Here is a 23,506-nt window from a genome sequence, read left to right as displayed (position 1 = left end):
CCTTTACCCCTTGTCACTCTCTCACCGCCCTCTCCTCGCAACGGTTTAATTCCATCTTCAATCCCCCCAGCTACCGGGTGAAAGGAAACCTTAATCAGAGCGCTTTTCTTATTTCCGAGGGGGAGGGAGGTTCAGGCCTGTCGAAGGTCAAGGAACTACATTTCCCACAATGCAGTGCAAAACGGGGGCACTTCCGGCGCCCGCCGAGCGCTCCGTCCCCGTCGACGCCAACCTGTCAATCAAAAGGCATTGGTGGGCGCCCAGCCTGAACGCTGTACTGAGCGCCCGGGGAAGTAGAACTAATAATGTTGGTATGTTTTAAGCGCTTACTATGTGCCGAGCACTGTTCTAAGCGCTGGACCTGAACCCTGCCCTCAAGGAACTTGTAATCCAGCGGAGGGGACAGGCCCAAAAATACTGGACACGTAGGTGGAAGAAGGAAAAAAGGGGATTGTGTAAAGGAGGTGTGTGTTTCTTTTCTGCCCCCAGAAAACCGTCCCATTGACGCGAGTAAGGATTTCTTCCGGCTGAGCTTCAACTGGTTAGTACGGTGCTCCGCACACAGTAAGCGCTTAATAAATACCACTGAATGAATAACCAGGACCCCAGAGGAGGGGCTTTCCCCTTCCCGAGCCCAAAGGCACCCTTAATCAGGAGAGCCAATTGTTTATTTTGGATGCGGGGGCGAGGAGTAAAAGGGGACTAGGGAGGAATCAATCAGTGGGATTTATTGGGCTCTTACTTTGTGCGAGGCACCGTACTGAGCGCTTGGTAGAGTCAAATACAAGAGAATTAGCAGACACTGTCCCTGCCCAGAATGATCTTACAAAGAAGGAAAGGCCGCAGAGGAAGATAAAAGAGTTGTCACTTTGCCTAGTGCTTCTTCCCTCCTCGTTTTCTTCCCGGTCCCTTTCCCTTAATAATAATAATGTTGGTATTTGTTAAGCGCTTACTATGTGCAGAGCACTGTTCAAAGCACTGGGGGAATCAGGTTGTGCCACATGAGGCTCACAGTCTTAACCCCCATTTTACAGATGAAGTAACTGAGGCACAGAGAAGTTAAGTGACTTGCCCACAGTCACAAAGCTGACAAGTGGCAGAGTAGGATTCGAACCCATGACCTAAGACTCCCAAGCCCAGGCTTTTTCCACTGAGCCACTTCCACTTCTGCCCCTTGGGGGCTCATCTCCCCACCACCCCAAAGGCCGGAGTCCTGTGGCTCTCGCTCGCCCAGACCCGGCCGGGGTGGGGGGATGGTGACGAGTTGTTATGTTGGGGACCTGGGCTGGGCCGAGTGGAGGAGTCCTGGCCTGGCCCGGCCCAGCCCAGACAGAAGCCACATCCTATCTGCTGAGAAACAGCGTGAACTACTGGCTAGAGCCCGGGCCTGGCAGGAAGAAGGACCTGGATTCTAATCCCACCACCTCCACTTGTCTGCTCTGTGACCTTGGACAAGTCACTTCACTTCTTCATGCCTCAGTTACCGCAACTGTAAAATGAGGATTTAGATTGGGAGCCTCATGTGGGACATGGGCTGTGTTCAACCTGATTTATCCCAGTGCCTAGTACCATCCCTGGCACATAGTAAGTACTTAACAAATACCATTAAAACAAATGGGGCAAGAATCTTCAGGATCCTTATTATGGAGGAATCCTATACCATCCGTAACACCCCTACCTCCTTCGAGGGCTCACAGCCAGTCTTGGTCCCAAAGGAACTGTGGGTGTGGAGAAGTAATGATGACGATGATATTATTTGTTAAGCGCTTACTAGGTGCCAGGCACTGTTCTAAGCCCTGGGAAGGGGGAATACAAGGTAATCAAGTTGTCCCACGTCGGGCTCACAGTCTTAATCCCCATTTTCCAGATGAGGGAACTGAGGCACAGAGAAGTGAAGTGACTCGCCCCGAGGCACACAGCTGACAAGCGGTGGAGCAGGACTGGAACCCATGACCTCCGACTCCCAAACCCGTGTTCTTTCCATTGAGCCACGCTGTTTCTCTCAGTGGATACAGGTATCTGTTTCTGTCTCTTCCAGAAGACCATCCTCTCTTTGAGAACACGGGCCCTGTCATCTTCTTCTGTCACCCCTCACAATATCCACCCAGCAGCACGGGGCCAGTGCCAGAAGGGCCAGCAAATTCTTTAGGGGACTTAAGCGCTTAGCACACTGTGGTGTGCAATCCACACGAAGCCTTGCAGAAGCCATTCTGTGTCAGTAGATGGTGCTAAGAGATCCGGAGAGGCCACCGCAGGAGCCAGCCTGAGAATGGCCAGGTGATCACTAGCCAGACACCATGTGCATTGAAAAACACGGTGAGATGGAGTAAAGAGGGAACTAGGGAGGGGAGATAATAATAATTATGGTATTTGTTAAGCGCTTACTATGTGTCAGGTGCTGTACTAAGTGCTGGATGGCTGCTGAATCGATCATGGTATTTATTGAGCACTTTGTGCCAATGGCTGAACTAAGTGCTTGAGAGTACATACAATATTTCCCAAAGAAGTTCCTGACCATCTGCTTTAGAGCACTCAATCACCTCGCCTCCTCCCATCTCACCTCATTACTCTTCTATTCCAACCCAGCCTGCACACTGGGCTCCTCTCATGCCAATTTTCTCACTGTACCTCAATCGGGTCTATCTCGCTACCGACCCCTCACCCACATCCTGCCTCTGGCCTGGAATGCCCTGTCCTCATATCCAACAGACAATTACTCTCCTCACCTTCAAAGCCTTATTGAAGGCCCATCTCCTCCGAGAGGCCTTCCCTGTCTATGCCCTCTTTTCCTTTACTTCCACTCCTTTCTGCGTTGCCCTTTCTCCCTCTCTTCATCTCCCCTCCCAGCCCCATAGCACTTATGTATATATCTGTGTAAGACAAATCCAAGATAGTCCTGAAAGTTTAGGATAACATTTTAGCGTTCCTGGGGCAACATTAGGAAGGCAGCGTAGTGTAATGGGTAGAAAATGGGGTGTGAGACAGGAGACCTGGCTTCTAGTTCCAGGTCTGCTGGGTGGACTTAATTTCCTGGAGTCTCAATTTCCCCATTTTTAAAAAATGGTATTTGTTGATGAGAGCAATATTTATTAAGTACTTACTACATGCCAAGCCCGTACTAAGTGCTGGGGTAGACAAAAGATAATCAGGTTGGATGCAGACAGTGCCCCACAGGGAGCTCACCCTCTTAATCCCCATTTTACAGATGAGGTAATTGAGGCACATCAAACTTAAATAATAATGATGGTATTTGTTAAGCACTTACTATGTGCCAAGCACTGTTCTAAGCGCTGGACTTGCCTGAGGTCACACAGCAGACAAGTGGTGGAGCTGAGATTAGAACCCAGGCCCATGCTCTTTCCATTTCTGTAAGATCAGGATAAAATACCTGTTTTCTTTCCCTCTTGGACCCTGAGTCTGGTAGGGCAGGGACTGTGTCTGATCTGATTATCTTGCACCTACCCCAGGGCTCAGTGTAGATCTTAACACAGATTAATAAGTGCTTAATACCGTCATTATTACCGTTCCGTCATACTTGCTGGAAGAGTGCATACAATTGCATTCATTTTCTCTTCTAATATTTGACAGAAAACTAAAACAAAGGGGAAATGGAGGGAGATGGTTCTGTAGCCAAACCAGACAGAAATACTTCTCAATCTGCTTGGTCCAGACTCAGTATCCAAGAAGGTAATCATCATGACCCTCCTCTTCACTCCAGAACCGAATAATTCCAGGTAAAAAGTTGAACATTCTTTCTTCCCAGACTTTTAGACTTTTCCAACTCTTCGGAACCAATTAATCCTGACGGCGTAAACTTCACTATGATTTCTACTGATGTTCTTCTTGGGGAAAAAAAACTTTCCCAAGACTACTCATCTCTCCTAAAAGGACTCTCCCTCGGCCTGTCCTTCCATTTGTTCCTTAGGAAAAATGGAACAAAATGGGGAGAGGCAGAACCCAGAAATGGACAGGAGGGTAACTTGCTAAACTCTTCACTGGGGCCCTGCCCCAAAGTAATGTACTCCAACCTTCCTCTCTTACACGCAAGGCGGTATCAGCAGAGAAGGATGGTATGAGAACAGACTCAACGAAACCCTCTCTCCAAGTCAACTCAGCTCCTTTTGGGGACAAGTCTTCCTCCATCTTGGGTAAATCAAGACAATCACAGTTGCACAGTTTTTCCCAAATCTTTGGCTGTATTGCAATGGTTGTTTCAATTTGTAATCTCCAACTAAACATTTCCTAACCATGGATTAACAATATAGTTACTGACTGGTTTCTTTTAACAGTATTTATCCAACATAACAAAATAAACTGCAATTTGTTATACTTTTTTTTTTTTACAAAACATTTTATAAATATTTTTACAAAATGTATACAAAGCAATTTCAAGTGAGACAGACTATACAAATGAAGGTATTTAAGCAAATAAAGTCCATACCACACTGACAGTAAGTGACACATCCTCTTTAAGTCAAGTCAGTCTGTAAGGCCTCCCTAATCTAACAGACAAATGATACTAGATTCTCCAGAATTAAAACCTTTTCTGAAATTGACCGTTTAAACTCTCCTTTAACATCAGGCAGTTTGAAAGACATGGAAAATCAAATGCTTAATAACAAATCCACGGTTGTTTCACAACCAAAAAAACAAAAGATGATTTTTTGTTACTGACTATGCGTGTCCTTAAAATTGAGGTTAGAGTGAACGAACCTCAACAACTGAATGTTAGCTAATCCACTTAATTTAGCCCAAAGGGTTCTCAAGTGAGGGGAACTGACGTGTGTGTGTGTGTGTGTGTGTGTGTGGAATCAAAAAGAATAAAATACAATTCTTAATCTTCATTTGTCATTATCTAGAATTCATAGCCCATAAAACGTAAACTTACATATAGGACATAAAATTTACAAGTTTCAGTTGGGTAAATTGGGCTCTACATTTGCTAGACAAGTGCTAGGGAATCCTCAAGCTTGCCTGGAGGTGGTACCCAGAATGAGGAGGGTTGAGAAAAGTGCAACGAGGCACATATTTCCTCCTAGAAAATTCAAGTGAACTTAAATCCCTCATGTGCTTTACCGTCAGCCTACTAAAAGGTCACAGGAACGCATGTGATCCATGGAGGAGCAGGCCTGGGTACTCTGGGGGTCATCACTAAGTCTCCCTTAAACCAGGCAGAATGAGCCCCATTACCAAGAGAAGGGTGGCCGACCTGACCCAGGGTGCCTAAACAGAAATTTACAACTGGCAAGAAAGTAAAATTTTCTTCATCATGTTACAATATTTAGAGCAAATTTGCACCTGGGCATTGGCACAAGTTTCTTAAAAAATGGCAATCAAAATTGGCCCTTATTTTTCTTACTTTGATTCCTGTGTCAGACTGTTTCTTTCCTCAGTTGGTTTTCTCTTGGAACCCGGTGGGGAATGGGAGCTTCATCTGCCGAGGGGGAAACTGGGGGTTGGAATGGTTTCCCTCCCGGCACCTCCTCACCACCCCTTCCACTCAAGGGGATCTGAAGAGAACCAGAGTTGGTTCACCACCATCTTCTCTGTTCCTATGATGGCAATGAGCAGATTGGAGAAGGTGGTTAGATATGCAAAGTGAAGACCAGAGTGGGCCTGCAAAAAGGAGGAGAGGGACAGAGATTGAAAGAGAGATAGAGAGAAATAGACAGAGAGAAGGAAAAGTGCTGTGATCATGTTAGCTCTTAAGTTCTGCCCTGACATACAATGTGGCAGCCATTCCAGATGCTGTAGAGTGTTCTTGGGCACAAACCATGGAGGACCAAAGTGTGCAAGAGAAGTAGAGATGGGGATTGGGGGGAAGGGGGAATAAGGGAAAAATGCTTAGATTAAAAAAAAATTAAAATTAAAAACAACAGAGCCACAATATTCTATTCCCATCCACACACACTTAGGCCAAATAGAAATCATCCCAGGGCAACTTTGGCTGAAAAATATGGAGAGAATGTTTTGAGATGATTTGGGAACCACGGGTAAGCAGGGTCACTTTGGTCTGTGCGTATTTTGGTAATCACAACTGCTCCTGGCAGGGGCTCCAACTCTTGGACGGCAAGAAGCTTTAGCAAGCAAAAACAACGGCCTGGAGTTTTCTCAGATGGAGGCTCAAGCCCCCCAAAGGTAGAAATTCAAATGTCGTAACACAGCTTTCAAATAAAAGTGCTTCTGACAACACTTGGTTTGTTTTCAAAACCAAACAAAAACATACTACTTCAGAAAGACTTGGGTTGACTCTAGCCAATTATAAGACGCCAAACTTTTTCCTCAATAGATAACATATGTATGCATTTCTGTATATTACATATATAATCATGGCCGCCTCCTGTACACTTTGCCTTTTACAGGCTTTTTGTTCTCTCGGACTCGGCCTAGCATGACCGAGGATAAATCATTCCGTAGATGAAATTCACCCGATACGGATTCCGTAAGAAACAAGGTCTCGCTCCATGAGCAACAGAAAAGCACTTAAACATTGACTCCAGAGCTTTGGAAAAGCCAGATGGCATCATTTGGATTCAGAATCTGGCTCACACAGACCCTCAGGCACAGTGCAGAGGGATACAGGGGCTGGAGACGGAAGGCCTTCCTAAAACATCCTCCAATTGGGAGATCTGTGGGACTTTAAACAAAACAAAATGGAACAACAAAAAAAAAAAAGTGGCTTTGATCAGTCTTTTGATTTGCTCTCATCTGCTCTTTCCAACAGCACGTGATTGTCAGCATATTACCTTGGGCTGAGTGAACTGCAATCTCATTCAGTTACAGTGTTAAAATAAAGACCATAATCATCACCCTAAACTAAGCCTCGGATTGCGTAAGCCCTCACAGACTGCTTTCTAACAAGGAGTAGCTTTAGCTTTACGGGGTATTTCCCTGTAACCACGATGAGTATTGCTCTCAAACACAGAACAGAATCTAGTTGAGAAAGGAACTGTGACAGATCAGCTGGGCTGAAAGGGGGATAATTTTCCATTTGCTTCCGCTAGGAGATACATGATTAGCCCCCTCCCTCCCCCCCATGGTGTTGTCCTTTTTAACACTCTAAGATACTATTTACAGCTGCTTCTAAAATGGAGTCAGTTTCTACAACACCTTCACTGTGGTCCGGGATAAACTTTTCCAGGCAGTTTTCTTGGGAAGCCAGGGGTGAAAAATGGGGAAAATCCAAATCTACAGAGCCACTGCCAGCTGGGTCACTTTGTTTCCCAGGTTTTTTCAGTTCCAAAAGATTCTTGAAAGTTGTTTCTAAACTCTTATTGAGGGTCAGATCCGGTCGGGGTCTGTTTGGGATGTCTGTTGGGGAAACCTCGTTCTTTGGAGAATTCCTCAGAGTTTGGTCTTGGAGGGAATTGTTCTGGATCTCTTCTGAGTGAGAGTCGCTCGCGACACCGGACGGTTTGTTCTCCGTAACGCGATCTAATCCGGACAAGGTTTTCGAAGGGTCATCAGGGCTCGGGGCGCGTTCGCTGGCTCGGCCCCGGTCTTTTCCGGACACCTTCTCGTCAGACCCGCTTCCGTACCGGACGTCAGGAGGGCGGCTGGACTTGTCGACTTTCAGGGCTCTGCTGAGGCTCTCGGGTTTCTTAGAAGCACTTCCTTCTTGGGAGACGGCAATGTGATTAGGCACTATATGAAGTCTGTCGCGATCTGCGGAGTCGGCCGGGGCGGGCTTGCCTCGCTCTCTGGCCTTGGAGGTCGGGTGGGGCGAGCTGAGGGTTTTGCTGCTCCCAGGCGGTTCGCTTTTGCTGCCCAGGGTTTCAGCACTGACGGCGTCTGGCGGTTTGGAGGAACAACAGAAATCCGCCTGATAACCATCTGGAAAGGGAAGAGAAGAGATTTTGTTTCTACTTTTCAGAATGGCATTTCACCTCTAAACGAGCCTGGCCAAAACATCAACAATGTCCCACACCCAGAAGCGCGCCAGCCCCTTCGTTCCTCTCCTGCCCCGCTCGGGAAGTCCTGTTTGCTCCACGGAGGGTGATGGGACCCTGCGGGAGCCTGATGCCAAGGGGTTTCCTAGATGGGGAGATGGGAGATGGGGGGAAGTGCAAGCTGCGGAGCAGCAGCAGGCACAGAAACGACTTCCGGCAGACTTCGAAGCTGGCGCTCCCTGCTGCCAGCCTGCCCTCCCTTCTGTCACCCTCACAAACCCCACCCTCTGCCAACCGCTCTCCAGTCGCCCCCTTTTCTTTCTTGAGTTTCGGCCTCTTTGGCTCCAGACTCAGAGCAGTGGTGGGACATCCGCCTGCGATCAGGATGCTCACGTGGCCGGTTGGGAGCCACTGACCCAGAGTCCCTCTCTGCCCCGCACTCCCTCGACGGACTCCACGGGTCATCCAGGAATTAAACTGCTGCCAATCTCCCCACCATTCTGCATTATCCACTGTTGGTACTATCTACTCTGCAGTCGCCTTCATTCGTGAGGAGGAGAATCAGAAGTTCACACTGTGAACGGTTAGTCTGTCTGGGTTCTCCCCCCTCCATATGATATGCTCTTTGAGAGTTGGGGCTGTGGTTTCTCCTCACGGTCTACTGTCCAGAAAGAGACCGGGCACCCGTGAAGTTCAGAATGTTCATTGGTGGCGATGAGGACGACAATGATGACCAAGCCCCAAGAGAAGAGCACAAGGAATAGAAGTGGAGGCATGGTAAAATACAGAGAAGAAAATATATGGAAGAGACCACTCTAAAGAGAAAAGATGCATCCAAAACTCTAGGCAGAGAGTCTGATTTACAACTTACATAAAAATGGGATATATGTGAGCAATGAAACCCTTGAAATGAAAGGGATTCAAGAGTGACCCTTGCATCTGGCCAGGACTGTTGGCTGCAAAAAAGTGAGAATCCTGAGCTTGCCCTAGGAAGTCACTGATGTAACTAAAAGGTCCAAGAGTTTAATTCAGATATGTGAAATCCCAGCCCTGGCAAGAGAGCGAATACTTTCCCCACAGCCCCTGTAAGGGCTTCAAATCTTCCACCCCTGTACTTGGGTTCGATACCATTGTGGCCACTTAACGCTCCAATGTTTACCATCCCAAAGTTGCTTTCTCCTTTGAGCTCTGATGTGAAACGTTTCTTACCGGGATCTACTAGTGCCAGGCGCTTGTCTCGGGACAGCGATGCTCTCTCCTCCTGATTAAACATTCTATCGATCATGACCATCTCAGCAGAAGGATTTATTCTCTGAAAAATCAAAGTTCCAAGTCATTTTAGGCCCTTTTATCAAGAGTAAATGAATCACTGAATCTTTGAAGACATAGGGGAGGGGAATCCAAGCAGAAAAACTTGGATTCTAATGTCCTGTTTGTCTTCTGGCTTCAGGTTATTTCTGTCCCCCAGGTTGCGTGGCCTTTTCTGGTGCAATTCCATGGTACCTCCTACTCCTCGACCCCTCAACCCTCAGCCTATCCCTCCACACCTTTCCTCACCGCCCCTCCACCCCCCAAAAAATAAATAAGAGTGGCAAGATTTTTGTGAAAAGAGAAGAGTGATATGTTTCTCATTTGTTTCCCTTATGAGTAGAGCCCAAGAGAGAAAAGACTAAAGGGAGGGAACAATGAATGGGGTGAGGGGGACAAGGTGATCAAGGAAAGGTGGGTGATGGTAGCAGGAGCACTGTTCTTGGGCACTGTTTACACTTGGCTGCCAGCTCAGCCAGGAAGAAAATAATAATAATGTTGGTATTTATTAAGCGCTTACTATGTGCCAAGCACTGTTCTAAGTGCTGGGGTAGACATAAGGGAATCAGGTTGTCCCACGTGGGGCTCACAGTCTTAATCCCCATTTTACAGATGAGGGAACGGAGGCACAGAGAAGATAAGTGACTTGCCCACAGTTACACAGCCGACAAGTGGCAGAACTGGGATTCGAACTCATGAGCCCTGACTCCAAAGCCCATGCTCTTTCCACTGAGCCACGCTGCCGCTTACTTATTCCAATATTCTGCTGAGTGAGCGGTCACCCCTGACTCAGTTTGGCAGGAAATACTGGACTCTGGTGCGGAATGGAAGGGGTTGACAATCTCCCTCAGAGGCCAATCAGTACTACCCCCAGCTTGAGGGAGGAGGAGGAGGAGGTGGTGGTGGCGGATGGCTTAATATAGGTAGGGAAAAAAGAAAGTGTTTTTCAGGCGAGTCTTTCCAGTGCTCATCTGTTGCCTTAGCTCCCCTCCTCCTGAGAACCTAATAGTGATAATGAGGAGGGTGTGGTAGGCAGGGGAGTTGATGAGGTGGTTAAGAAAAGAGAACAAGGCTGATTATGTGGTAGGGGAGGTGGTTACGTTTTCAGCACTACTAAATAGCTATTTTGAACAGCAGGAACCAAGCCATGGGAATCCCCTAGAAACCCTCCCATGTTTCCCCAGAGGGCCCCAACCCTCCTGTTTCAAAAAACATGATTTTAGAGGGTCTTTAAAGTGCAGTTCCGCTGCAGTGCTTTCAATGGCCTCCAACAGCCCGAACTGTGAATTAGCTTCTTCCTTTAAGGCCCTTATTCAGGATGAGTTAGGCACTGGGCAAAGCTGGCTCGTGAACTAGCTACAACTTTCTACAGGTATAACCAGCCACTTAATCAATCAACCAATCACAAATGACTCTTTCCCAAAACACAGCCCAGAGCTTTCCCAGAGCTTCAGTTAGCTCTGTTGGACTCCCAGGGAATCAGATTCAGAGTATGTCTGAGAACCCCCACAGGCGGGCTGTGGCCACAAAACCAGGAACTCTGTGTATCAGCTCATGGGAAGAACACATAAGATGACTGCAAGAAAAATATTGCCATTTCACGGGGGTGTGGAGGGTGCACGTTTGTATGTGCGGGTGTGTGGAAAGGCAGGTAAAATCTTTTGTGGTTGGATTTTTTTTAACCTCTCTATAAGGCCTACTTGGCTCATTCTGGATACCTGATAAAGATTAATCACCCCAAAGTGACTCTCCAGATTTACTTCAGGGATTAAATAACGTCAAAAGACCACAATCTTAAATACAAGTAACAGTCTGGTTGAAGACTACCTTATAAGACCCCAAATGAGCCGAAAAATATCAGTGAGGAATTTAATGTTTTAGAAAGTGATGTGAAAACATACCCCTGAAGCTATATTCTGAAGCGCTCAATAAATACGACTGAATGATTGAATGAATGAAAAACTCAACTAGGCATTATTAAAGGATTTTGCCTGGTAGTGCCATTTGGGGGGAAGGAAAAGAGAAACAGTGGTGGGGGAAAGGACACATGTCAACAGCATCCACCTACAACTTTTCCAGGACTCGGTGATTTCATTGTTATCTTGCTACCATCCGCACTGCTCTGGGACCTCTGTTCCCCAAAGACCCCATGCTACTTGAGTCCAGGCAAAGGTGGACATGTGAGACACCTGCATACATCCCCAAATGAAACTTCTTAACACAGAGAAGTTACCTCTGCTGTGAGAAGAGGCAGGAACACCCACTAGGAGCAGCTGCATGGCCTAGTGTAAAAAACAGAGGCCCTACTGTGTGACTCTGGTCAAGTCACTTAAATGTTCTGGGCCTCAGTTCCCTCATCTGTAAAATGGGGATTCAATGCCTGTTCTCCATGTGGAACAAGGGACTGAGTCTAACATGATTACCTTGTGTCTACCCCTGTGCTTAGTACAGTGCTTGACACATGAGCTTAATACACTACACGATTATCATTACCATGGCATCCTCGATGAGCAAACATCGATACTTGTTGAGCATAGCCTGAGTCCTCTTCAGAAGCTGAGTGGCCACGGATTCAAATTCGCTATCCACTAAAAAGAGATCAAGAAAAGATGGGTTAATGGCATCTATTTCATAAAGGTCTTGGGGTTGGTACTTTCCTCAAGAGGTCAGCCAGAACATTCCTCGCTCCAGAAAGGACTGTCTCAATATCTTTTAACAGTTTTCTTGTCTCTGTGGTCTAAGAAATCCCAGCCTCTACTTTAGCACAGCTCCTGCCTCTCAATGTGATCTTGAAGAATTCCCTCAGGGCCCTTGGCAAAACTGGCAACAGGGCTAATTTTCTCTCATTTCCCTCTCCACCTAACGTTTATAGTCCTCCTCATATTGCTGATGTTAAAGTGTATTTCTCCTCTATTCTCGCCTCTCTTCTGTCTTTTCTTTAATAACTGGGCTGCATATTAAACTCAGCCTCCCTCTAGACTTTTTACCCGCTGAGCGAGCTTCTCGAACCTGCCTCATTTTTCTCTCTTTACTCACTCTACCTACCTCTACACTCTTCTAGTGCTTGTTTAATTGACTCACTGCCTGTACCACACAATGCGGTCACATTGACAGCTTCTCAAGGCCAGAGACCTGTATCTCTTATTTCTACTGAATTTCCCCAAGCTCCTAAAACAGTGTTCTGCCCACTGTAGGCCCTGATCAATCAAGGCGGTTCATGACGAATTGTGATCGACGGATAACACTTTTCACTTGTAGAGGTGAAGGAGCTTTACAGGTGCAGGTCATTTGTCACAGAAAAGGAGTTTTATATTCCTCTCCCTGCTCAGAAAATGAGAAAATGGAAGCCCAGGGAGATCAAGAGGCCAGACAGGAAGAGGGCTTGGAGCCATGCCTCTCTATAAACCCCTTGCTTTTAAGAATAGGGATAGCCATCCGTATAGCCGCGGCTAGAGAACTAGACACCAATTTATCATTCGGGGAACCCCACTGCATGCAGCTTCGCTTTTCCACTCATCACCCAGAGGCCTGGCAGATTACCTTTCTTTAAATCCTCTTCAGTTGGCGGTGATCCCTGGCACACATGATATGAGAGCAGCCGCTGGACTGCGTCATTTAGTGATCTGAACTGACTTTTATCTGGTGTCACTGCATGGGCTTGGTCCCTTTGTAACTGTTGGAGAATACTTTAAAAGAAAGATTGTCAGTGGTCATGGAAAACACATATGGCAGTCTAATAAGGTTAAGGTGTTTTACATAGAGATCATATATGCCCAGGACCCTGGATGCTTCATCTCCATGGGCTAAATTTCCAAAATTTAAATTATTACGCTTCGTAAGGTATATATGATAGGGTATTTCAGAAGGGATGTTTAAAGGTCAGTCTCTAAAATGTCCCTTTTTCAAATAGGCTAATGTAGACACATCAGGACTTAATTACTGTAGTTTTTAATGTGACCCAGAGGGAGTGCTGGAGAGAATATCTGACATTTTAGATATTTGACAATTTAGACTGAAACTTACAAAGCTCCTTTAGTTAGCTGTTTAGCTGCAGGCCTCTTCTGTCCAACTGTATGACTATCCACCTAGAGGCAAAACAAATCTGTAATTACCACTACAGAGAAGAATAAGTTATAGGACATGCCTGCTATCAGGCAGGTTGTTTGTGGCTGTAGCTGTGGTAGCCAATATGAGAGAGTGAGAGCTCTCTGTGGCTTCCCAAAACATAATCATGCCCCACAACCTAAATATATATACAATTCTACTGCTGAAGGTTCCGTTCTAACAGATATTATAACATCACACAGCTTGGAGAGAATGTGATGGAAGAATTAGGGAACGTTCTTCCCACAATGCAAATCTATTCTGGTAAAATGTTATCCACAAATTGGCGCAGACAGATTTGGTGTGGGATTAATCGCTGTCCTTGTGGCATCAGTCATGCGACGACGCTGCAGAATTTCCCAGCCTCTGCTGCAGCCTTACTGAAATGTACACTACAATAAGTGTAATGGGAGGGTTTTTTGGGGGGTTTCTGTAACTTAACAGTAGTTCCTTCAGTAAAATATCAGTGAGTGAGAAGGGTGGAGAGCAAAATGTTCTCTTGGTGAGGAACCAAACAATAACAAAGGAGTTTCTATCAAAAAATTCCAGTCGTAATGTCTTTGAACCATCGTTAATTTTACTGAGTCAACAGCTACTATAACGTAAGCCTGCCAAAACGTGAAGTTCATCAAGAACACAACCCTGCAGGATAGACTGTATATAAGGCTTTACACGCCTATAGAATACAAATCAATAGTTCATTTACATAATTCTGTAATTCAGTAAAAAAGAGGTATCAGGTCTCAGGTTGGAGGGGATCTGAGTCATTCAATTTGGCATGTCAGAGCCTGGCATGGGTACCCACATTTGCTGGTACTAGTATTTTACTGAAGTTCCATGCAGCTTCTGGTGGTTTTCTGGGTAACCGCTTGCAGGTTCCAGCCACCTTCCTGGGCCCAGGGCCCCTTTCTCTTCTGGACCGTGGGTGTAAATGAAAGGCATCAGGTGTGGTGGCACTGGCCAAAATGCCACAGAACCCAGTAGCCACAGGAGAAGTAGCAGCTAGAACCTGGCAGGCCAGCACCGTATGTGGGCAGGGCAACCGACCATTTTGGGTTACAAATGACTGGTATAAACCTTAAAGGACACACTAGCCCACTATAATCTTGTACAAATGTCCAACAACCAAATCCTTTTGGGGGGAGGGGGTGTGTGGCGGTGGGGGGCAGGGGAAGGAGAAGGGGGGAAATCCCTAAACATGTATGACTGATTGGGAAGTCAAAAGATACCATCAATTCTTCACACCTTAACTGGGTTTCTGCAGACATAAACTCTTTTTGTCGGTTTAGGAATCGGTGGGAAAGTGTCATTTCAAAAGAATAAGTATCTAAGTACTGCCATTACTAGTATACAGCAATAGTCTATCTGGTTCAGTATTCTTTGAGTGGCGGGAGACTGGAGGTTGCCTTCCTTGCCTTTCACCCCAGTGACTATGGTGGACCATCTGACAGCCATTACTTTTCCAAGCCTATCTCCATTTTGCCATCCTGAATGCCGAATCAGGATTTACCTAAGCCCTCCCCGAACCGATGATTTTTTTTTTTAATTGCACAATTTCCTGAGGTAAGAAATTCATGTTTACCACCCACAGCATGAAGAAGTGTTTCCTTTTGCTGGTTTTGAAATACAGGTGGAGGCTTAAGTAGTAGCAGAGCTCTCTGCTACCTGCAGTAGTTATGGATAATACGCTGTTAGCGAGGCACAACGTGCTTCATCAAACTCTGATTAATCTGACTTGGCATAAGGGAAGAGAAGTGACTGCAGTGAGTGCGCGGTTAAGAAAATCTTTCTCCTTTTCCTTCCCCTTCTTTAGGACACATTTCTGGAAGACAAACTGCAATGGTGGACTGTGTGTTTGTGTGTGTACATAGGCAAATACTTTGGATGGAGAGAGGAAGACTCCTTAAACTCTATTAGATGTTAAAAAGCTCTATTGAAAAATAGTCTACCCTTACATTTTGCTGAACAGGTGATGCTCCAACTACTTTTTCCTGCTGTGGCTGTGCTGATCCTAAGGACGGCTGTATAACTTTGTTTCCAGAATCCTGACCTATTAAAATACAAAATGTCAGAGTTAACCGTAAACTGGCAAGCAAGCCACTGGGACCTATGCTTCGCTATTCCTGGGCACCATCCTATCAACCTGTTAAACTCTAGATGGGGCAGGCACCGAGGGAGAAGAGACAGAGCTATCCTAGGGTCCTTACTGGCAGAGCAGGATTGAAGATCCGGTGCAGTGGGGGCAAACCCTGGAGCAATCAAATCGGTATAAGTATTCGCTTACTCAGGAATATTTGGTGGCTCCTTATATCCAAACTATCTCCCAGACTGGCTCGGAGTGTCTGTGAGCATCTACTTGTCTGGGGTTCCCAGGAAAGGAAGCATTAGGTTCACAGGGATAGTGGCCGGGAGACGGGAAGCTGAAAGACTGGCACTACTAGCCACTTGGGTCGTTCCGCTGGTTGAACCACACCCTTCTGGGCCAAACTGGAACTGATAATAATAATTGTGGCATCTGTTAAGCACTTACTATGTGCCAGGCACTGTACTAAGCACTGGGGTAGATACAATCAAATCAGGTTGGACACAGTCCCTGCCCCATGAGGGGCTTCACGGTCTCAGTCCTCATTTTACAGTTGAGGTAACTGAGGCACAGAGATGTTAAGTGACTTGCCCAAGGTCACACAACAGACAAGTGGTGGAGCCAGGATTAGAACCCACAACCTTCGGATTCCCAGGCCCGTGTTCTATCTGCAACACCAGTCTGATGAGTCCTGGACTTGACGTGGTGGGTGAGAGGGCGGTTCAAAGAGTGCAACCAGTCAAGTGGTTTGATACCAAGTTCTGCCCTGGAAGGCCGGCCCCGACCCTTCAAACTGCAATGCTAGCACTGATTCTGCCAATTTGGTGGCGGAGCTTTGAACTCTTCAGTCCCAGATCCTCCAGGGGCCTGGGAAGAATAGCCATAGATTGTCTAGGAGTTTAAGGATCAAAAGACAGAGTCCACAGTTTCTGACTCTACTCTCAAAGATTTTCGACTAAAGATTTTTGACATAAAGAAATCCCATTTAGATGTCAGGAGGGCTGGGAAATACAATGTAAAGAGCTTTTTACAAAGAATCCTGACCTGGCAACGTATTACTCGGGAGACCAGTGATCTGTGGTTGCCTCAAGCCTTCGGGGGTCTTTGATGTTGAAACTGAGGGAGTCTGGTTCAAACTTTTTTTCTGAGTCTGTGAAAAATATCACCAAGATGGAAAGATCAGTGAGTTATTAGAAAGCTTTAATCATCCTAAGCGAGTGTGTATTTTTTTTTTAAAAGAGGCACTTAGTTCCAAACTAAACCTCAGTTTTTAATCAAAGAAATAAACTATCCCTTTTTATGGGAGGGGAATTAAAAAGTGCATTACCTCTTTCGAGGTCTTCTTCCCTGTGATCGCCGCTATTCTGAAATCTCTTGGTGCTAACTCAGCAGTGGTGGGGATTTGGTCTTATAATAACCAGAAATCAAGGATTCCTTCTTCTGGGTTAGTTGTGCAAATAATAACCACCATGACATGAGTACCAAGTGTAGCGAGCTTGCTAAAATACTACATTTCTATCCTCAGTGGTTTCATGCACACTTACTGAAAAGCCCAATACCAATTTGGGGGAGGTATTTAAACAGTATAGTCATATACTGTCAAATGTTTTACTCTCTCAGTTGTCTCATTGTTTTCACTCTTTTCGCTGTGAAGTTTCCTACTCTCCATCCCATGGAAAATCATATATATTTTTTTAAAATGGTATTTGTTAGGTGCTTGCTATGTGCCAGACACTGTACTAAGTGCTGGAATAGATACAAGCTAATCAGGTTTGGCACACTCTTTGTACCACATGGGGTTTATGGTCTTAATCCCCATTTTACAGATGAGGTAACTCAGTTGGAACTTGGAGGGGAAATCTAGTGACCCCACCTAACCCTGTACATTTTTCTCTTCTATGTTCCCAAGCGCCTACTACAGTGTCCTGCGTTCAGTGGGTGTTCCCTAAAAACCATTGTTGATAACAACGATGATGGCAATACACAAACTGTATGAGGAAGAAGAATCTATTTTCTTCTTTTAAAGATTTGTAGATAAGGAAACTCCAGTAACATAATATCCCTGGAAGTATTTAAATGGCTACCTGTTTTCAAAATATTTTCCACACTCATAATCCCTCCTAACACAGAGCCAGATCCCAAATTCCAGTATCAAAATGTTTCTGAAAGTATCTAAATGGCTACTTACTCATTTTCAAAATATTATCCAGAGTCATAATCCTCTCCTAATACAGAGTAGGCTCTTCCTGGTCAGACCCCAAATCTGGTGGTCCCCCTGGGGGGAAGTAAGGCCTATTTCTATTTCCTGAGGTTAGAAACATTGATGACACTAATGCGCCCTGCCTGAACACGCTGCCTCTACCTGCTCTCAGATTTCTTCTTCCAGTCCAAAACACACACGGTTTGTGATCCAGAAATACTTTCCCCTCATGAATGAGCTTTCAGAGGATAAACTTTTTTGTAAATAAATGCATTTTTTATTAAATGCTCAAAAGTTTCTGAAATTGAGTCTTTGGCAAAGACATCCTGATATGAAAAGGTTCTAACTCTCTCCTTAACCTTGAATTTTTCCCATAAAGGCTGCAGATCACTTCTGGTCTCAACAGTTTACTGTTTCTCTAGAAACGAAAAAGCCTACTAATATCAACAGACTGTTGACTTGCTCAGTATAGTTTCCGTTTCCTCCACAGTATATCAAAACATTGATCCAAATTTCCTTATACATTCTGATGAATTTCCAAAAAAAAAAAATCAAAGCAAACAAAAGGAAACACTTCTTCACACAGTGAGTGGAATTCATTACCACAGGAAGTGGGCAGGCAAACAATCAGTAGGTTCACGAGAGGTTTGGATAAATTCATGGATAGGTGAGAGAGCTCCAAAGAGTTGTTGGAGGGGAGGTCAAGGAGGTTAAATTGGTCCCTCCGTTATGATGAATACCAAGGAGGGCAATCAACAACTGCATCTTCCACCATCTTGTTGCCACTGTCAAAGACAGAATACTGGGCTGGATGGACCTCAGATGAGAACCTAAAGAATGGCACTCCTGGGTCAGGTCACAGTAGGCTAGCCTGAACTACAAGGTAAGAGCAAAGTTAATGGGGGAATGGGAAATACAGTCTGTTGAAGTTTTCCTCAACAGGCTCATCTGTGGGCACCCGGTTTATACCTCGGGCTCCAAACGCCTTCCTCTTGAGTTCCCCGATCTTCTGCACTTCCACCTGCCCTTGTCAGCAGCCCTGCTTCCCGCCCCATTCCCCTATTATTCCATGATTTCTCTGGGCAGGCTCTTTCTCAGCAAAAATGTCTATTGAAACCTTCAGGAGGACCTTAGACCGAAAAAGACCATGAGCCTAATCACCAATGAACTTTGGAGTCGTGGATTTTACTTTAACCTCTTGACACGGTCAAGCCAAGGGTTTTGAACGGCAGTCAGTACCTTTCTAGCTGAGTAACCTAAAGCTCTCCATACCTGGCAGAAAGAAAAATGCTGTTGGGGGCCTGCTCCCGGAGTACTGCTGAAGGTGCTGGTGGATTTGGAAGAGGACGCTGGAAGACGATGAGACCCGCTGCCTGCAACTGGAGTTCTGCTCTGCTGCGGAAGCTGATCTCCTGTAAAATTGGATCCCGATGCCACGGACTGAACTGCGGAACCCGGGCTGGGGTGGACTGTGGCCGAAGAACTCACGACGGTGAACCGGTTGGGTACCGACACGTTCGCGACCGCGGGCTGTCCAGTCGGCATTGAGGTGAAGCCCGGCCTTCCTTGGGAAACGCCGGTTTGGCCGGGTGATAGATGCAACACTGTCGGCGAGGCCTGCTGCAATGGCATTTGCCCGCTGACGATCTGAGGGGACCCATGATTGACTATCACTTGGCTTCCGGGAGCCGTGAAGGCCTGCCCGGACACTAACTGGACCGCAGTGTTCTGGTTGTTCAACATCTGCCCTGAATACGACTGGTTGGTCCTGAGCATGTTGGAAGAATTCCTGTTCAGCATCACATGCTCCGCGGATACTTGGCTGGGGACGAGCGGGGAGGGCTGCGCCTGCAGAAGCTGCCCGTTGATGGTCTGGACGTGGTGAACCGAGTTTGAATTTACCGATAGGCCAGTCGGGATGAGGAACTGACTCTGAGGCGCGTGAGGCTGTCCCATGGGAGAGTGGATCACGATGCTGCCTCCTGTGCTGCTCACCGCTTGGGAGGCCGCCGGTTTCCGGGCGTTCTGTTGGTTGACGATATTGACTGACATGTGGGGGCTGACGACCGAGCTCTGAGGCGAGCTGGCGGACGCAAAGGGGATGCCCTGTTGGACGTGATGCTGCTGGATTCCCAAATTATTCACGTTGTAAGCTGTCTGCTGGATAGGCTTTGGTTGGATATTGATAGGGACTTTGTTCGAATTTGGTGCTAGGCCTCTCTGTATGATGATGTTATGCACGGGCAGAGATGTCTGAAAGTTTGTGCTGTTGAATGGAACGGTAACGGGTTGCGCGACCGGGCTCGAGGTGGAGTTCCCAAATAACGAGTTGCCATTAGGGGTTTGCCGATGAACCAGGAGCCCGCCACTCATACTGGTGGGGGCTTGCTGCCCGCTGCCCTTCAGTATGATCTGCGATCCGTCTAGGTTGTTAATGGTCATCATTGACGGCTGGTTACCGAATGAACCGATCAGCTGGATCTGCCCCGACCCACCGATGTGACTACTGTTAGACAACTGCTGGCTGGGGACGCTGATCCCCACGGGTTGCATAAAGCCATGCTGCACCCCGACTGCGCTGCTTGCAAACGATGCTCCAACCGGCTGCTGGACCACGGGCACGTGGGTCACCCCGATAGGCTGTAGCGTCTGACCTGAGAAATTAGAAACGTTAGAGGCCTGAGTAAAGGATGCTGATGAAGGAGGATGAAGTGGAGCTTGTGCAAACGGTTGGCTAGAACCTATACTGGCGTCCAGATACGCCTCTTCGGCCAGCGTCTGTTCGGTGATGTTGGCTTCCTGCAAGGACTTCTGGAGGATGTCAAAGGGTTGGTCCTCACTGAGGTCGGGGAGAGGAGAAGATCCCAGTTCATCGTCGAGAAACTGAAGGCTGCTGGAGAGTGGCAGGCCATCGCTGGGGCCTTCTCCAAGCTGGCTGCTCACACCTTTGATGGATGACTTGGCCTCGGCATTCTGAAAGCAAAGACAAAACTTCACGCGTGTGCTAGGACCCGTCACGGTCGGCAACATCGTGAGCTCGTTTTCTGGAAGAGTGGTCTATGTTTTATTACCGTTAAATACTCTCACTAGGTAAGATCACTGAGGGATAAACCTGAGAGCAAATACCAAGGGCTAAAAGACAAATTGTTTTTTGGAGCTTTGATTCCTTATTTTTACTCTACTGATGAGAAAAAGAAAGCATTCATGGGCCATGGAAGCCTTTTTCCTGAGTAAGAAAAATCAATCAATCATATTTATGGAGCACTTACTGGGTGCAGAGCACCATACTAAGTGCCTGGGAGAGTACGATATAGTTTGTAGGCACATTCCCAGATGTTTTAGATGTTTGCAGAGGACAGATGACATCTGCAAACTCAAAGGTTATCTTTCAATTATTTTCCATTTTTCAGGGGTATTCTGCCACATAGAGGCAATCCCTGCACCTAAAATGTATGTTTTGTTCCTCAATCATCATTGGTAGTAGTGACATAAATTTGCTCATCCTTCAGACAAAGTACATCTTCAAATAGTCCACAGAGTTAAGAAAAGCAAACAACACAGAAAAAGAATAATGGGGCAGAGTGGCTGGGGGGGGTAAGGGGGAGGAAAGGAAAATATGTCAATTTAGATTTGAAATGAGTTAAAGGGTCCAAAAAAGCAGACTAGTAATGTCCCAAATAGGAAAAGCTGCAGAAGAGACTCTCACACTGAAGCCGCAACGCTGAGGTGGTGAAGAGGTCAGTGCTGGACTAGGGGAAGAACCAGAGTAAAGAGGAAGCCAGGCTGGCTGAGGCAAGGACCTAAAATACAGAAGGAAGCCAAAGCAATGATGATGGCCAGCTATAACTTATCAAAGGGAAGTGGCAAAGGGAGCCATTCAAAGGCAAGTGACAAAGCCAGGGAGGACTTCAGCTAGGGTGGCCACTGAAGGCCCTCGTGGGGACTGGCCACCCAGATGTGAGGGACGGCACACGTTGTAAACTGGGCCCGTGGCGTAACACAGTGGCTTCAGAGGCCCCATCTTGTGAACGTCCATCAGGCTCCATCCAAATCTGGAGCGTTCCTCCTGTGGGGAGCCTCGACTCCCTACTTGCTATGAGCCTCTGGCTTGCCTTTCAAGATCCCTGTGGACTCAGGCGGCGTTTCCCAAGAGGCAAAACTTGGAAGGGGGAATCGAGGTGGAGGGAGGCTGAGCGCTTAAAGAAAATACGGGACATCACGCTATCTGCTGCTCTATCCATGAGCAGTAGGGTGAGGCCAGGTGGAAACTGGACTGCCCGGTCAGTATAAAACCAGGGGAATGGCCACCTTAATTTCAGCAGAGACAGCACCTACACATGTAAGGTTGAAGGTGGTGTTCTACAGTTTGCAGTTACTGAAAAAACCACTGGTAGAAGAGGTTGCTAATAGAGTTTACAAACCACAGCCCTTAAAATGAAAAAGTTGATGTGGGAAGCACTTGTTCCTCCAGCCTCAAGATGAAAGTAGTATTCTCATTTTATAGACTAAAACAACTGAAGCCCAGAGTGAGGCAGAAGGTGGCTATGAAGTCAAAAATGACTTTGTGATTCTTCCCTTCACATTCTCAACTCCAAAACTCAGAGATTATATAGGCTACAGCTGCAGACACAAATCATTTTTTAATTTTAAATGAATCTGAATATGTTCCCTGAATAAATAGGAAGTTTTTAGCCAGAGACTTTACTGCCTAAATAGCCAAGTTCAAATATCTGGTTTATGTGTAATTTATATTTTGGTTTAAAACCAAGACAGAAAATGTTTTAATAAATAAACATATTAAGTACAGTCTCCTCAAAGCTATGCAAATTAGGTTGAGGAATGTCATAATTTACATCAGTAAGATTGATCTCCATAAAGTCATTTTGGACAAAAAAAACTGAACTCTGAAGGATTTTCTGTGAACACTGAGAATGCAAATTTCACTTTAGAACATCCTAATTGGCTGAGTGAACTGTGGGAAGGGTCAACAGAACTCATTTGGTTTTCTATTAGGTCAATCCACATTAACAGAATGAAGATTCAGACTCTCATTAGAGACCTTCCACCCACCACTGAGGAGAAGAATCCATTTCCCCGGTAGCACTGAAAAGAGTGAAGGGGCGGCCAGGCTGCCTTCATTTCTATTTTGAACTCGGTGTAAAATTTGAAACTTTGCATCCTTGGGCAGATGGTCCAAGCTGTAGGGACCAAACTGAACTTTTTCTGATGCGTTTTATTAGGTATATTCCCCTGTTGTTTTTGAGACTTGGATTTTTTTTCCCCAAATGTGGGTATCTCTCTCCCCATTTTAGATTGTGACCTCCTTGAAGCTCATCAGGGACAATGCCTGCTCATTTTCATCACTCCAAATGCTTAGGCCTGTCTTTCGCACCTTAATTTAGAGCACTTAATAAATAATTGCAATGATAATAGACTAAAAAAATTCAAATCTTAATACTTACAGTGGAGTTGGCGAATATTGAATTTGAGTTGGCTGCAGAATATCCTGCATTAGTCAAGTCATCATTGCTCTATTATGGGATGAATAAAGCAAAACATTAGCAGAAAACCAGTACAGAAAGCTTATATAATTTTAAAACTTTAAAATAATGCTTACGGATTTGCTACTAGGTCCATGTAGAAAATAATTCAATGCCTGTGGGTCTCTAAAAAACAAAAAAAGGGGAAGATAAAAATCAGGTGAACCAACTAATCGTCTTCAAGATCTGTATCTAGTAAAATGAGATATTTTCCTCAAGGCACTAGGTATATCAAAATACTGTGTAAGTGTCTCCCTTTCATTTTAAGATATCAGCAATTCTTCCCATTCTACCACTTGCTTTCCTTTCAAGAAAGAGTCAAGCTTGCCCCTCTTCATATTTAAAACTCTTCATTTAGTTCTACCTTCATCAGGCCCCTCTT

At 45.9% G+C, this 23,506-nt stretch overlaps 1 protein-coding gene and 1 long non-coding RNA gene across 6 annotated transcripts in view; one reads left to right on the top strand and one right to left on the bottom strand.

The window, feature by feature from the left end:
• The first annotated feature begins 1,914 nt into the window (after nucleotides 1-1,914).
• Nucleotides 1,915-4,334, top strand: LOC103171272. 2 transcript variants are annotated; one of them, XR_486689.3, is made up of 2 exons: nucleotides 1,915-2,015; nucleotides 3,589-4,334. It is a non-coding gene; the product is annotated as an uncharacterized LOC103171272 (long non-coding RNA). The 2 variants fall into 2 exon arrangements; XR_003753720.2 differs by lacking the exon at nucleotides 1,915-2,015 and adding an exon at nucleotides 2,026-2,316.
• BICRAL (BRD4 interacting chromatin remodeling complex associated protein like) overlaps nucleotides 4,177-23,506 on the bottom strand; it is a 43,614-nt gene continuing 24,284 nt past the window's right edge. For 3 of the 4 annotated variants that reach the window (XM_029047461.1, XM_029047460.1, XM_029047462.2), the window contains 10 exons: nucleotides 23,202-23,250; nucleotides 23,047-23,115; nucleotides 18,857-20,557; nucleotides 16,429-16,534; nucleotides 15,257-15,351; nucleotides 13,221-13,282; nucleotides 12,738-12,883; nucleotides 11,691-11,785; nucleotides 9,099-9,201; nucleotides 4,177-7,833 (listed from right to left, as the gene is read on the bottom strand). In XM_029047461.1, the coding sequence (XP_028903294.1) occupies nucleotides 7,052-7,833; nucleotides 9,099-9,201; nucleotides 11,691-11,785; nucleotides 12,738-12,883; nucleotides 13,221-13,282; nucleotides 15,257-15,351; nucleotides 16,429-16,534; nucleotides 18,857-20,557; nucleotides 23,047-23,115; nucleotides 23,202-23,250 (3,208 nt within the window). In that variant the 3' untranslated portion in view covers nucleotides 4,177-7,051. The remainder of the gene's footprint in view (nucleotides 7,834-9,098; nucleotides 9,202-11,690; nucleotides 11,786-12,737; nucleotides 12,884-13,220; nucleotides 13,283-15,256; nucleotides 15,352-16,428; nucleotides 16,535-18,856; nucleotides 20,558-23,046; nucleotides 23,116-23,201; nucleotides 23,251-23,506) is intronic. The other variant, XM_039914797.1, reaches the window with a different exon arrangement.

This window comes from Ornithorhynchus anatinus, chromosome 19 (assembly GCF_004115215.2).
Source record: "Ornithorhynchus anatinus isolate Pmale09 chromosome 19, mOrnAna1.pri.v4, whole genome shotgun sequence".
Classification (NCBI taxonomy): Eukaryota; Metazoa; Chordata; class Mammalia; order Monotremata; family Ornithorhynchidae; genus Ornithorhynchus; species Ornithorhynchus anatinus.
This window is presented reverse-complemented; position numbering and strand designations above follow the sequence as displayed.